Consider the following 16471-nt stretch of genomic DNA (forward strand, 5'->3'; position numbering starts at 1 on the left):
TCTACATCCCCTACCTGGAGCTGGGTCAGAAGCCCTGATTCCTTCACGTATGTCTGTGCCAGCTCCCTCTTGCCTCAGTTTCCCCTCTCTATAAAGGAGGCTATAACTTCTGTCTTCCTTTTTATCTGCACTCCAGGATTCATCACGCTAGGTGGGTGTCATTTTCCCTTCCATTGCTCCATAAGGACACCTTCCTAGATGGGTGGAAAAGGAGCAAACTTCCTTCAAAGAGAAGAGAAGTCATAACCTCTGATCCTAAAGGTAACCACAGCTCTGACTTCCTGGGAGAAAGGATCTATGCAAAAACAAGGTACTATTGTTTGCCAGCCCTTCCACCCCTTCCTTCACAAGACTGGTTCATGAAAACCCTGCCAGCTGGAGAAAGTATTCACCCTGGAACTTTCCAAACCTTCTCAAAGATACAAAAGGATCAGAAAAAATATAGAAAACCTCTTTCTTAAGGATTTTTTCCCTTTGAAAAAGCTGCTAGACTGTCATTGGAAAAGAGGTGAAAGAAAAAGAAAAAAGAAAAAGAAAAAAAAAGCTGCTAGAAGAATCATCACTAAAAATATCACAATAAATTTCTATATCCTGAACTTCCCTATTCTTTTTCGTATTAACAAGTACCTTGGGTAGTTTATACCCATTTCTTTTTCTCAAAATGGTAAATGTTGACTTCCAATTTGATAGCTCTTGCTTCAATCAATAAATATTTCCCCGTAACACATAGGTGGTATTTTCTAAGCAACCTAATTAAAGCTTCATTACTGTAGAATTTTCTTTATGCAAATATTTTTTCAATTTTCATGCATCAGAGCAAAATTGAATTCTTATTCAATAAGCTAAATCAAGCTTGAATATTATTTTTTTCACCCCGTCTGTGCAATCTTTCTTTTTTTTTAAAGACAGAGTCATTCTGCCACCTAGGCTGGAGTGCAGTAGTGCGAACACGGCTCACTGCAGCTTTGATCTCCTGGGCTCAAGCAATCCTCCCACCTCGGCCTCCCAAGTAGCTGGGACCACAGGCTTGAGCCACCATGCCCGGCTAACTTTTTAACTTTTTGTAGAGATGGAGTCTTGCCATGTTGCCCAGGCTGCTGTCAAACTCCTAGGTGCAAGCAGTATGCCCACAGCAGCCTCTAAAGGTGCTGGGATTGCAGGTGTGAACCACTGTGCCCACTCTGTAATCTTCCAAACTTGTTCCGAACTTATTTGTTGCTAACTCTCTGCAATTTTTCTTTGTTACCCATGTTACTTTTTGCTCCCACATTGCCGGTAATGGACTTCCATTTGCTAAGCAGAACTAGGATTATGAAAATATCTGCCCTCACCAACTGTATATTTCTACACAGAGAGAATAGTAACGGAAAAGACAACAATGTTTTAAATACATCACGAGTCTGTCTACCAAAGGGCTTCATCATTCATGTGTTTCAGGATTCTTTTGATTTAAAATCAACTTCATCTACTCATTATTTTCCATCCCTTCTCAATTCAAGAAAGTGAGATGGGAAATCATGACTCCATTTGCCTTTTATTTAAGAAGCTGTACACTAGAATGGGCTGTTTCTCAGGACGGGAGTGTGGAACAAAGGAACCTGTTAGATGAAGAATGTCAAGCCTTGGCCTTTCTCTTGCAATGTGAAAATTCAATTAAACATCAACAATAACTTCTTTGAAGGTTACTCTCAACTATCAATATCAATGCAGGGTGTCAGTGCACAGATCACCCCTAAAGGCACCTGAGTTGTGAGCATGCACGATCCATCCCCAGCTGAGTGGCAATAACTTCAGCTAGTTCACTGGTAAGAAAAATACATCAGTAGACTTGAGGTTGGGCTATATGCAGGCATAGTATACTACCAGATCGCTAGGGCAGTTAGAAAAAGAAAGGACCTTCCCTGACCTCATAAAACTCAGACGTTAAAAGGAGGCATCCTCAGCAAACAAAAAGAGAATGAGCGAAGGCAGAGGGTGAGTGGCATGGTATGGTGTAAACAACAGCCTAGGCACCAGGAGTCCTGAGCCCAGCACTGCTGCATGGGGAGGCTGATTAAAGGTCTCCAGGCCTTAAATTCTTCACTGGTAAAATCAGGAGGCTGAGTAAACAGATAACATTTTAAGGGGCAGCTCAAGTCAAATTGTAGTGACTGCCTGGTGGGCTATGTTGAGAAAGATTCTGAGACTGCATCTGAGTTCAGTAAAAGAATTTCATGTTCTATTGGAGATGTGTGCCATGAGCCTAGAATCAGAAATGTAGGTATAATCCATCTAGGAATTTAAAATCTCTGGACTTCTGCTTTGCTTTTAATTTTCCTCCACGTCTGCACCCATGCGGTCCACCCTGACCTAGGATTCTTTGATATGTGAAAGACAGCACGGTAAAACCAATCAAAACAGAGACAGAGGGTCTTTAAAAGCTGATTAAGTTATGATAAACAATAATTGCCCCTAACATCTACTGCACACATATCTTCAAGTCAACATTCAATTCTGGACACATACTAAGTGCTCAGATAAGCAATCATTTATTTATTTTCGAGGCAGAGCCTTGCTCTGTTACCCAGGCTGGGGTGCAGTTGTGTGACCACAGCTCACTACAGCCTCCAACTCCTAGGCTCAAACGATCCACCTGCCTCAGTCTCCCAAGTATTAATAACTAAGACTACAGGTGCCCACCACCATGCCCACCTAACTTTTCTTTCCTTTTTTTTTTTAGAGATGGGGTCTTGCTGCCCAGGCTAGTCTTGAACTTCCGACCTCAAGGGATTCTCTTACCTCAGCCTCTCAAAGCACTGGGATTACAGATGTGAGCCACTGTACCCAGCCAACAGCTAACATTTATCTAACACTATGTATTAGAAACTGTTCTAAGTACTTTATCTATATTATTTCACTTAATTGTCACAACAAAAATACAATGAGACAGGTACCATTAATAGTTCCATTTTACAGAGAAGGAACTGGGGCATATTGAAGCTCAATAATATGCTCACTGTGCCACAGCTTACTAATGACTGGAGCCAGGGTTCAAACTCAGGTAGTCTGACTTCAAAGCTTCTCACCACTATGCCATGATAAAGGAAGGAAGAAATGGAGGAGCAGAGATGGCAGCAGATGGCCTGGAGGGCACACCAGCAATGCCAGAAGTTTAGGCAGGAAGGATGGCCATGTCATATGGAGGAAACACGGGCACAGTGAAGCCTGTGCCAACTCCATTCTAAGTGAACTGCCTGGCTCTTCCAAGTATTCCATCAATGCTGTGGGGAGAATGAAGCAAACTGTCCTAACCAGATACTCTGGAGCCATCTTTGGCTTCTCTAACAACGTAGCTGGGATGCACAAGACCAACCCAGATGAAGTAGGAATGAAAGAAAGTCAGTGCTCAGTTGTAAGTTTCAGAAAACTTAGGTGCAACAGAAGTTCCAAAAAGAACGAGGTCAGCTGGTTCTGAAATAGTTGAGGAAGGCTTCAGGGAAGAGATGAGAGAAAAGGATAAGCAGAGCTTTGAAAGGCAAGCAGAAGGATGTCAGAAGACTGGAGAACAGCAGGCACAGGGCGAAGAGGAGGTACTGCAGAGCCTGAGGGAAGACAAAGCCCGGGGAGGAGACCCCACCTCCGGTTCTCTCTGGACAGGAAGTGATGGTGAAGCTACTGCTCTCTGGATGGCTGCTTCCAGATGGATTATTTAAACACTCTTTTCCATCTCCCAGCAGCGGGGCTCTTCCTGGCTCTCTTTCTCCCACCTAACATCTGTCCCCTGCAACTAGAGTAAGGAGATTTAATCAGGAGACCATTCCCAAGTCATCAGACTCCAAGAGCTTACTATATACCAGGCACTGGGTAAAGCTTCAGGCTGAGTTCTTAACTAGAGATCCATGGATAGGGGTCAGGGGCCTGTGCCACCCTCTGTCATCCAGGCAGGGGCCTGTGCCACCCTCTGTCACCCAGGCTAGAGTTCAGTGGTGCAATCTTGGCTTACTGCAACCTCTGCCTCCCAGGCTCAAGTGATCCTGAGCCTCCCAAGTAGCTGGGACTATAGTAGTGCCACCACTTCCAGCTAATTCTTGTATTTTTTGTAGAGACAGGGTTTCACCATGTTGCCCAAGCTGATGAACTCCTGGACTCAAGCGATCCACCCATCTTGGCCTCCCAAAGTTCTGGGATTACAGGTGTGCACCACCATGCTTGGCCTGGGCTAATTTTTAAATTTTATGTAGAGACAGGGTCTCACTGTGTTGCCCAGGCTAGTCTCGAACTCCTGGGCTCAAGCCATCCTCCTGCCTCAGTCTCCCAAAGCACTAGGATTACAGGTGTGAGCCACCGTGCCTGGCCTCTTCATCAGATTCTTACAGGTGTATGTGATCCAGAAAAGGTTAAAAATCTCTTCCAACTGAGGAAAATAAATAAATAAATAAATAAAAATCTCTGTGCTAGGGAGACAAAGAGGGGAAAATGCCCAGGTCCAGTACTCCAGAAATTTACAATCTCATGGGGGAAGACAAACACAGACAAAAATAACTCTGATGCAAGGCTGACTTTTATAAGTGCACTAATGGAGGTGTGGAAAAAATGTTGTAAGAGGAAGAGACAGGGTTAATTCAGGCTGGCTTTCAATAGGACGTCCCCCATCCCCTCATACTGGTTTTGGGATCTGGGTTTGTGATAAAGAAGAAACAGTCACTATCATTTTCTGCCCAGCCCAGACAGTCTTTAGCCAGTACTTCTTCTTCAAGCACTCCTGGTAGAAAACTCAAGTCTGAGGCTGACTCTATTCCTGCCAGTGAGGTGAAGGAGGACCTTGTTTTCAGGACAACAGGAGTAGGAAGGAGACACTTATCCTGAAAACCAGTGATGAGTCTTTTCTACATTTTTTTCCTCTTCTACTCAGCTCCCATTCTCCAAATTCCTGAGGTCTTTGTAATCCTGACACCCTTTTGGTATCAGTCCTCCAGCCCTGAGTTATCTGTTTTAGGATTGTCACTCCAAGCTAGTCCCTTTGTGTGATTACTGTTTCTGTTTCTTCCCAGATAGTGTCACCATCTCAAATCCCGATCTGTTTGTTTACCCGATTATCCTGTCTCTTCCTCACCAGAAATGTATGCTGTGTGATGGCAAACTCTTTCAACTTCTTGTTCCCTGTGATGTCCCTAAAACCTAGAGCACAGCCTGGCATATTATAAGATCTCAGTAAACCCCTGCTGAATGAATGTCTGCCTTCCCACGCTTTGCATTCTTCTGTAGGACCACCATGGTACCCAAGCTCCAGAGAGGAAAGTACAAGGACAAATGAACGCATTTTTTTCCTCAGGAGACCATTTCTGAGATGCTGGGTACACAAGACAACCCTTATTTAAATGATGGTGGCAGAGTACAGCCAGAGAACCAAGTTATGAAACCCATAACTTTAGTATTCTATCATCTTCTACATCAACCCTACCGCCGAACTCTGTCGCTTCCTGCCTTGAGATGTCTCAACTTTTATCTGTCATCCCTTCAATGTAGGCACTCACCACCCACCCCCTGGGCCACTGCAGTAACACCTGAGCAGCCTCACTATGTCCCAGCCATCCTGCAAACTTCCAACAGCATAATCGACCTACATAGTAAAGCCCTCCATAAGGTAAGAGAAATCTCCAGCAGTCAAAATACGAAGATGTAAAAATCAAAGCAGTAAGCAGATGCTAACACATTAGCAGCCTCTTAGTTTGGGGCAACCAACAATTTTAGATAATTAAATAAATTTGTTTTAAAATTTTAAATGCAGAAGAACAATGAAGTATTTTTATTTTTATTATTATTATTTTTTGAGACAGAGTCTCACTCTGTCACCCAGGCTGGAGTGTGATGGCACAATCTCAGCTCACTGCAACCTCTGCCTCCCAGGTTCAAGTGATTCTCCTGCCTCAGCCTCCAGAGTAGCTGGGATTACAGGTGTGCACCACCATGCCCATCTAATTTTTGTGTTTTTAGTAGAGACAGGGTTTTGCCATGTTGGCCAGGCTGGTCTCGAACTCCTGACCTTAAGTGATCTGCTTGCCTTGGCCTCCCAAAGTGCTGGGATTATAAGTGTGAGCCACCTAGCCCAGCCACAATATAGTATTTTTAAAGGGACCCAACAAATTTGAAATAGAACAAAATAAAACTTATTAAAAAATACAGTCACTAGGCTGGGCACGGTGGTTCACACCTATAATCCCAGCACTTTGGGAGGTCGAGGGGGGTGCATCACCTGAGGTCAGGAGTTCGAGTCCAGCCTGGCCAACATGGCAAAACCCCATCTCTACTAAAAATACAAAAATTAGCTGGGGATGGTGGCACATGCCTGTAATCCCAGCTACTCAGGAGGCTGAGGCAGGAGAATCGCTTGAACCTTGCGGGGCGGAGGTTAGAGTAAGCTGAGATTGCATCACTGCACTTCAGCCTGGGCGACAGAGGGAGATTACATCTAAAAAAAAAAAAAAAATACAGTCACTAAAATGAAAAAATGGGATAAAGGTTTCTCCCTCCATTTCACTCCCTCATTTCTCTACCCATTTTCTGTGCCTGTGCAATCTCCCCTGCCTTCTGCTGTTGGAAGTCATTCACCTGGCATGTGTTCCCCATCTCCACCTCTCTTTCCCAGGCCCTCTGCTCAGCTGAAATGAAAAGAAAGGAGACCCAGGACACGGAGTACGTATTGCGCTGTGTGCCTGGTCCGTGAGGGAATCCTCCCCATCCTCACTCCTCCTGCTCACCTTTGCCTGAGAGGTGCTGGTGAGCAGCTGGGACCAGCTGGCTGGCAAGGGAGGTGTGCATGAGCACACGCCACACACATTCGTTTGAACCCGGGCTTGGCAGGCAGGGTGGAAAGGAGTGGATCAGAGGATTTGTAAGAAGATCTCAGCAGAGAGGCCTTTAATCTTTGAGGCAACTGCTTGTACGGAGACCATGTTGTCAGAGATGACCTTGGAGGCCAAAGCAGTCAGAACTACTGGGAAAGCTGCCACATCCTGGTTCAGGTAACTGAGCCTTGGAAAGACCAGTGCTAGAATGTCAAAGATATTCCTTTCTGACTGTCCCCTTCACCCCTTAGTGACATGGGCAAGTTCCAAATCTACTCTTGCAAAGAAGCATCTCACTCCAAAGATTATGGAACTGAAGCCCTCAAAAGGACAGGAAATTAGTTTCAGGTAAACTGATTTCCTGAAAACAGGAAACCAGGAAAATCAGTTACAAAGCTAGAATGTACAAGGAGAAAACTGGCTGGACACAGTGGCTCACGCCTGTAATCCCAGCACTTTGGGAGGCTAAGGAGGGAGGATCGCTTGAGCCCAGGAGTTCAGGACCAGCCTGGGCAACATAGTGAGATCCCATCTCTAAAAAAAAAATATATTTTTTACATAAATGAGACAACTGCCATGTGTTCCTGTCTTCCAGTCCCAGAAATCTCAGCATGTACTCAGGGGCATGCAGCACAGTGAGAGGCTATCGCTTCCCAATTGCTGCATTTCTGTGCCCTGGTACAGCCCCCCCAAATAGCTCTCATTCTCAGCAAAATCCTTGACTCTTAACCTGACCCCCTCCCCTAATATAAATCTTTGCCAGGGATGGAAAGATGCAGGCACCGCTGAACATCACGGAGGGAAAAAGTGATTAAAGAATGTGTATTTGGTGGCAGGTGCTGGACACAGATGGCATAGTGACCGCTGGGGGACTGGACATAGCTGTGTCATGGGCTGAGAAGTTGAAGAGGCACTGGCAAATGGGCCAGTTGAGGAATGTGTCTGTTTGCCCCTCCTGCCCAGCCATTCTCTAACTCCTATCAGACTGAGAGGGAAGAGACGGGAACCAGCATGCATTGAGCTCCTAATATGTGCTAGACTCACTAAATCTCATTTAGTCATAAGAAAAGCTCTACAGGAACAGCGTTATAGCCCCACTACCCAGACAAGACCCCTGAGACTCAGAAAGGAATAAATACTTTCTATAAGGTCCCACAATTGGTGAGTAATAGAGCTTGAACTTGAACTTTGTCTGTCTTCAAACTCCACAATTTTTTCCAGGAATTATCAATGCTTTTCAGTCCACTCAGTCTGCCACAGAAAAGTAAATGTTCCATAAACATTTTGTTTTAAGTTTAGAATGAATTGCTTCTGCAGCCATTCAGGGTTTGCAAAATAAATAGAAATTGCAAAATACACAACACTCAATTTCTTGAGCATTTATAAATAAAATCCTTGGTCAACCTGGAATGTCATTTCTTTATTTCCACTCCCACCTCTCTCTACTCTCTTCCCATTCGTAGGCCCTATTCTTGGGTCGTGTGGCCACAAAGCAGAATTTTAGCTGTGCAGAGTGGGACACATGCATAGCCTCTGCTAGGTACCACAAGAACACAGTTTCAAAGAAGAAATGGGTGGAAGAGACAGACAAAGTGCATTCCCTGAGCAGGGATTCTCAGCTGCTAATAGAGGGGCTAGAGGCTGGATCTCTAAATTAGTTTGTGACTTTATGCATCCAAAAGCAACAGGCTGGCAGCGGCCACAGATCTACACATTGAGGTGTCCTTGCTGGTGTGAGAAGCTTCCTCCCAGACCTTTGCAGGGATGGGTGCCCACACAGCAAGCCAGTTTCTGGTCTTCCTGGTCAGTCTCTCAGTTGTTCTCTTGGTAGTGTCAGGGATGCCCCAAATTTTATTGAATTTTCCTTGTATGGGGTCATGATTTTCAACAAAAGTGGCTCAGGCCCCAACATCTGTCAGTAAATTCCAAGCTTTTGATAGTCTTCTGCTATGGAAAGAGGTAATAATTTGTGGATGTGATTCAACTTTTTAGTACCTAAATAAAGACCCCCAAAAAGGTCAGGGCAATACTATTTTGTCTTTTTAAGTTTTTAAATCCAGACTTTTTGTCTACGGCATCCTGGAATCCAACCTCTTGTTATCATTGCTTATTATGCTTTATTTTTGCAACAATGTCCAGGTCAGAGTGGTGGCATTTTAGGTGCTCATTTCTTCTTCATACTTGTATGCATAACATAGTGCTCTTGTTGATTTATTATATGCCTTGATTCGGTCCAGGAAAAATTAAAGTAATTTACAAAAATTAAAGTAGCTTAGAATATAAGATGACATAAACTGGAAATGGTTGGTTGTGGGGGTGGGGAGATAAAGGTACAGGCATAAAATTAGTAGAAAAATACAGATCATAAAATCCTTTACACTTTTCTCCAGGTGAGGAAAAAACTGAATCCGAAAGCTTTCTAGTAAACAACACAAAGAGAGAAATCAGAGTGATTATGCAACTTACATGACCAATAAAAATTAAAACAAACAGCTCAAGAGAAGCACAGCTATTTCCAAGATCAAGACCAGAAGAAATATGTTTAGAGAATTCTCACATATGGATGAGCAGCAGTTCTCAATTCCACCCTGGCAGAGAGCTACTGGAGAATTTCAGAGGCTGTGTATCCTATAGCTTTTAGGCCCCTGGTCTTCCTTGGCCTTAGGTTATTTTGTTAGTGATGCTGGGGTGCCTAAAGGCAAAAAAGTACTTTCACAGGAGTTAATGCGGTCCAGATACACGGCTGTTATCTAGTATAATAAGCATGCATTTTTTTTTTTTTTGAGATCGAGTCTTGCTCTGTCGCCAAGCTGGCGTGCAGTGGCGCGATCTTGGCTCACTACAACCTCCCCTCCCGGGTTCAAGTGATTCACCTGCCTCAGCCTCCTGAATAGCTGGGACTACAGGCAAGTGCCACCACGCCCAGCTAATTTTTTGTATTTTAGTAGAGACGAGGTTTCACCATGTTGGCCAGGATGGTCTCGATCTACTGACCTTGGGTTCCGCCTGCCTCAGCCTCCCAATGTGCTGGGATTATAGGCGTGAGCCACCGCGCCTGTATTTTATACAGGTTTATTTTTATCCTTATTTTATTTTATTTATTTATTTTTTTGAGACAGAGTCTCCCTCTGTCACCCAGGCTGGAATGCAGTGGTGGAATCTTGGCTCATTGCAATCTTAGCCTCCCAGGTTCAAGTGATTCTTGTGCCTCAGCCTCCTGAGTAGCTGGAACTACAGGTGCACACCATCATACTCAGCTAATTTTTGTGGTTTTAGTAGAGATGAGGTTTTATCATGTTGGCCAGGTGGCTGGTCTCGAACTCCTGACCTCAAGTGATCTGCCCACCTCAGCCTCCCAAAGTGCTGGGATTACAGGCATGAGCCGCCACACCCAGATGCATCATTTTTATAATCATAAAGAATATCATTTTAAAATGAGAGCGAGCACAGTGGCTCACTCCTGTAATTGAGCCCAGGGATTCAAGGGTACAATAAGCTAAGATCACATCATTGCACTCCAGCTTGAGAGATAGAGTAAGACCAATCTCAAAAAATAATTTCATTAATTGAATTTAAAAGAATTTTTAATAAAAAAACACAATCTGTATTATTCCATTTATATAAAATATGCTAAATTAATCTATGCCGATGGTAGTGATTGACAGCCCCCTGTGGGGGCACTGGGATGCTAGTAATATTCTGTTTCTTCATCATGGTGCTCATAACAGGTATTTTCAGTTTGTGAAAACTGCTCATCAAACTTTCTGTACATATACTTGAAGAAAAAGAGGGACCACAGGAACGATTTGCATGTTTATCTTCTTAAAAAGTTGGCCAGTATCAGGCCTTTTGTAGTTATGAAATAAAGAACATACTGAACATAAAATTAATTATATACTAGGCCAGGCACGATGGCTCATGCCTGTAATCCCAACACTTTGGGAAGCTGAGGCAGGCAGATCAAGAGCTGAAGACCATCCTGCACAACACAGTGAAACCTCATCTCTGGCCGTGGTGGCACGCACCTGTACTCCCAGCTACTCGGGCTTGAACCTGGGAGGTGGAGAGGTTGCTGTGAGCCGAGATCATGCCATTGCACTCTAGCATGCTGACAGAGCGAGACTCCATCTCAATAAATAAATAAATAAATAAATCATACACTAAAGTATCACAAGAATACAAAGAATATTCATTTTTGCTTATCCAATGGATATTTCTAACACTCAAAGTACCACTTGTTAACGTGAGTCTGTAAAAATTGAAAGATCTGTCACACTTTGTTCAGAATATATAACAGATGCAGCCCAGTGCCCTTTAGAGCCACCATACAACTATTCTCACCTCTTCCACTCGCATTTTTGTATATTGGTTAATATATAAATCTATTAATTACGTGAAACACAAGGTCAAAGGACTGAAAACTCCAAATGTCTGGTTCGCCTAGTTGAGATCACATAATCTTTATACATAGAGAAAAGCGCTTACGGAAAATAAAAGCGTAGTGTTGAGACTGGTGGAACACTGTAGAGGAGAACTAGACAGTGAGTAGCCAACTCCAAGAACAGCCTCTAGGACTCCTTCCAAAGCAAACTCTGCTATGTCCGCTGCTCCGCTCTGCTCCATAAAGCTCAGTACTAGAGGGCTAGACCAGGCTCCATGGCCTGGAAAATTACTGCAGCGTACTTACCAGCCTCTCCTGAAACCAGCCGGAAGCGCTTTCAGAAAACCTCGTGCTACAAAGCAGTTATAACCATGCAAAGTGTCTGAACAACTCCCAGGACAGGGAGTGGCAGGCAGCCCCAGCACCACCAAGCAGGGGAATCTCAGCTGAGATTGAGGGTTCCTGGGTAGTAGGCAGGGTAAAGATGGTAGATGCATTGCTGAGGTTCTGCTGGCCACATCAGCACAGGGACTGAGAGACCAGGGAAAGGAGAGACTCTAAATATGGGTAAGGTCGCCTATTGTCAAAAACTGCATTCCTTGTATAGGCAATGACCAAAGAAAGTACACGATTAAAAAAAAAAGGTCTTATCATTTATCTTTTGTATCTGTATTCACAGGCTATTGTTGTGTATGTGTATTATGGTACACGGAACAAGAATTTATAGGTTTTATTCTTAGATCAGTCCCTGATAAACACAGTATCTGCCAGTGGAAAATATCAGATGCTTGGAAATTCAAAGCTGACACATTCATAACCAGAAGGTACTTATCTGAGCACCTAGTATGTGCCCAGAATTGAATGTTGATTTGAAGACACACGCAGTAGCCTGGTGACCTGAATGTCAGCATAAAGAGAGGTAAACGGGACACGTGAATAGGAGCTAGAGGTTCCCTGGAACAGAGAGGCAGCCCAGCCAGAGCTGCATGAGACAGAGTCCCTGCCCGCGGGAGCACATGAGACAGTTGTGCTTGCTGCTGTGCTGGGTTTCAACTCCATGCCACACTATCCTTCCTCTGCCCACACATCTGTCTCATTTGCTTCTCCCTCTCTCCCTGCCTGCATCTCAGATTACTGCTCTGCCCTGTGTTACCTCTGTTACTGGAGGGTTTGTATCCTTTCCAAATCAGAATGGCTGTGGTGGCCAGGACAGCAGTGACTGCCTCACACTGTGGGTGTGCCTCCCTCAGTCCACTCAAGTCAGCCAGAAGTCACAAAGGCCAACCAGAGAGACATGGTATAGATAGAGGTAAGGCAGCAAAAGTCGATGGCTTTCTGAGCCTCAGAATACTTTGGGATCCAGCAAGTAATCCTGGCACTTATATGGGGATGTGCCAGACCCAGCTTTGGGAGATCTAAAAGAGGCCAGCGCATGCCTTCCTTCTGTCCTGGATTTGTGCCCAAATGTCATCCACTGGCTCTGAGATGTTTCATCTCTAGAAACCATCTTTTTTTTTTAAGGTGGAGTCTTGCTCTGTCACCCAGGTTGGAATGCAGTGGTGCAATCTTGGCTTAGCTCACTGCAACCTCCACCTCCGGAGTTCAAGCGATTCTCCGGCCTCAGCTTCCCCAGTAGTTGGTTGTTTTTTTTTTTTTTTTTTTTTTTTTTTTTTTTTTTTAGTAGAGATGGGGTTTTGCCATGCTGGAGAGGCTGGTTTTAAACTCCTCACCTCAAATGATCCACCCTCCTCAGCCTCCCAAAGTGCTAGGATTACAGATGTGACCCACCGCCCCTGGCCTCTAGAAACCGTTTTAGTCCAGAACTCTGCCTTCAGATAGAATCTTAGCTGATCCAATCTGAACAAATGGGTATATAACTTGTTAAAACCTGCCTGATCAGAGAATCGTTAACTTCCAATAACAGTTTGTTCCCAGGGCTGTTTTTCAGCCAGTACATATGCCAGGATAGCCACATCACTTATTAAAACACTGAAATCCTAATGCATGCGTTAGTACAGTGACTGCCCCAGGCCCTCTGAGTGTCCCACTGCCACCTGGACCTCCTCCCCAGGACAGCTTCATGACCCACAGCTAAAGGGTTAATAATGTTGGCCTCAACAAGGGGACTCATCAGGACCCTGTTCCAGAACCACCATGCTATACCAAAAGTATTGTTACCCTCCACTTGTCCCATTCTACAATGCTACCCTATTATAAAACTTTCAACTGCTTTCTGCTAGCTACTGAATAAATGCCACTCTTTAAGGTTTTTATTGTCTTCCACACATAACATCATCCTCTATTCTCCTTATACCCTCTGTTTCACCAAACTCAGCTGTTCAATATTCTCAAATACAAACTTTCCCAGACTCTCAGTCTTTGTGATGTTGCTCTTTTTGTCTGGAATAGCCTTTCTGTATCCACCAAAATCTTACCAACTATTCAAAATCTCCCAAAATGTCACCATTTCCATGAAATATTAGTTGGGAGAGCTATTCCCCATTTCAAGAGGTGTCACAGAAACATATAGGTCCTGTTTGCAAAACTTAATAACTTTTATATTACAACCATTTTGATATAGGCACCTTAGCTCTCCTCCTAGATAAAGCTGTAGATGCTAGAAACCCCATCCTGGTCATCACGCCTACCTGGCCCCACACAAGGCCTGGCTCCAGGTATGTGCTAAGTAAATATTTGTGTAAATGAATGAGTGAACAGTCCTAATTCTTTTGTCCATTTTCTATTTGTTAAGGATTTTGGTTGTTTTTCTCTGCAGCCACTCCAGCTGTGGTTATATCTCCTTCTACATATGGAGCCCAAATTGTACATCATCCACATCTTAAACTACTGGGTTATTTCATGAAGATAAAGAAGGAAGTATGCTCCCCTGTCATTACTGGTAACCCTGGAGTTTGTGACTGCCATCTCTCCACACTCTTCTTCCAGCACCAGATCCAGCACAGGGACAGGCAAATGAAAGGTTCCTGGTAACGGGGGCTGACCTTACAGATGACAGGGAGCTGTGGGTGGTGGAGGGAGTTGGCAGGGATTGCTGGAGAGGGGAGGCGGGGTGGCTTGCTGGAAAGCAGAGCCAACAAGCTGGTTCTGGTTGCTGTGGTTGAGGCCAGGGATACGGAGGTGCAGTTTTACTACCCTGGTTGAAATGCAAGGGTGTGGAGGAGGGAATGCTAGCAACCCCTTTCCATCTCTCCTTTCCTAATGCCTCCTCCCTGGCTCTCCCTCCAGAGGAATAGCTCTGAGCTGGAGTGAAACCTACAGGAAAAGAGGGAACTCTGATGCAAGATATCTGGGCTTCTTCACAATAAAAAAGGATGGGAGACAAGGAGCCAGAAACCACAGCTCCTGTCTAAATCTCATTCCATAGGGAAATCGAGAGTAGAATATAAGGGGACAGCCCAGGACAAAAAGAGAACGTAGCCAAAATGATGGCTACATCGGGAAGAGGTGTCTCCTCCCAGGCCCCCACCCGCACACCCTCCAAAGGAGCTCATCCATTTGGGGCCGAGTGGCCATGCAGGGGAGAACGGATGCACTGTCTTTCAGAAGGAAGAACAAGGCCCAGAGGAGGGAAGAATTCACTATGGGCAGGCAGATTTTGGTCATCAGAGGAAAGGGCTCTTCTGCGTCCAGCTGTGGCACTGGGGTGGACTCAGCCTTCCTAGTGATGTGCTGAGCTCTCCAGCCCTGGAAATGCTCACATGCAGTTCAGTCTTAGTATCCAGACAGAAAGACACCTTGGAGATCATCTAGACAAATCCTCATTTTCACCTGAGAAGCTGTCCTTTTTCCCTTGATTCCCCAGCTAGTTAGTGGCATAGCCAGTCTCCTCTAACTCACAGCCAGAATTACTTTCATCACCACAGAACGGTTAGGCCATAAATACACATTTCCAACCCGAACCAGCTCAACAACCGTCCCTAGTAATTCCCTCTCTTGGGCCACAAGAGAAGGCACAGCACCGCACCCAACTCTGGATAGAGGAGCTGAGAGGACTATAGGTCAGAGTGTCTTCTCAGCAACTTGCTCGGTCACTCTGTCTGAGTTTCCCGAAAGCGGGAGGGAAGTGAAGGCATGGGAGGCCATGTGTCAGAACTTTGAACCTCGGCCCCTCAGTCTTGGGTTGGGCACCTGGTGGTAATGAGAGTTTCTCCATTCCTTTTCCCAGCTACTGCAGGGTCTTTTACAGCCCTGACACTGTCAGTTTCACTTTGTTACTCTCATCCACAGTACGTTGAAAACCATCTCGCACAGCCATACCTATTGATGTAAAAAGGCAGAGCCCATGCTCTCCTGTTTTCCTAGGAGGAAACTGAGGCATGCAATTACTAAGTGGCTTCGGCTAAGTTAAAAACAGAAGTAAGAATCTACCCGCTGCCCGCTCCACCGTGCTTTCCATCCATCTCCTTAAACTGGAGAGTTTGGGAGATTGCTCAGGGTTCAGATTAACTAGCAGAAGGGGCGGCCAAAACAGGCGAGGGAGGGCGCAGCCGGGAGGTGGGAGATTCAGAGGAAGAGGACGGGGCTGGGAGAGGGGACACTCCGAGATATCCTAAAAAAGAACCCCCCCGCCAAGACGCCGCAGGAGAGGAAATGGAGTGAGCCAAACAGAAGGCGGCGGGCAGTTTGGGCCTCGCGGACTGGAGCGCGTGCCTGGGTGTGGACGGCCGAGAGCATCCCACACACGAATCCCCAGCTCGCGCGTGGACCCCGCGGACCTCCAACCCGGGAGCCACAAGCAGGGCACGGCAGGAGGGGCCGAGTCTGCCAGCGTCTCGGCGGGGCGGGCGGGGAGCCTCTCTCTACGTCGCTCTCCGAGGGGAGAAGCGAGGAGCCCCCCCATGGGATGCCCCGGCCCACACGGCCGGCGAGCAGGCCTGGGCTCGGGAATTCTGCGCTCGGCCCCGCGGCTTCCCCCGCCCGCCGCTCTCCCGGAGTACGCGCGGGGCGACGCCAGGCACCTGAGGGAGAAACGGCTGGGAAATGGGGTCTGAGGATGGGATGAGAGGCGGGTCCCCCCAACGCAGGAGCCGCCGCTGCCCACCCCCGCGCCCTTCGCCTCCCCTCGGCGTTACTTACTCCGGTTCAGGGGGTTCCCGCCGACCTGGGCCGACGCCACCAGTTCCAGATACAGAGTCCAGAGCCCCACGGACACCACGGCGAGCGCCAGCAGCAGCCGGAAGCGCCTCCGCAGCAGCTTCACCGGGTGCGGGAGGAGAAGGAGCCGCGCGGCCCGGGGGCTCCCCAT

At 46.0% G+C, this 16471-nt stretch overlaps 1 protein-coding gene across 5 annotated transcripts in view; it reads right to left on the bottom strand.

Annotated features, from left to right (window-relative positions):
- The window catches only part of B4GALNT3 (beta-1,4-N-acetyl-galactosaminyltransferase 3), a 96812-nt gene extending 80341 nt beyond the window's left edge, over nt 1–16471 (bottom strand). For all 5 annotated transcript variants that reach the window (XR_001104620.2, XR_001104619.2, XR_002477970.2 and 2 more), the window contains exon 1: nt 16303–16471. Coding sequence is in view for 2 of the 5 variants with exons in the window: in XM_012434965.2 (XP_012290388.2) it covers nt 16303–16471 (169 nt within the window). In the remaining 3 variants the exon portion in view is untranslated. The remainder of the gene's footprint in view (nt 1–16302) is intronic.

The sequence above is a fragment of the Aotus nancymaae genome, unplaced genomic scaffold (assembly GCF_030222135.1).
Source record: "Aotus nancymaae isolate 86718 unplaced genomic scaffold, 86718_ANA_hifiasm-v0.15.2.pri h1tg000016l, whole genome shotgun sequence".
Lineage (NCBI taxonomy): Eukaryota > Metazoa > Chordata > Mammalia > Primates > Aotidae > Aotus > Aotus nancymaae.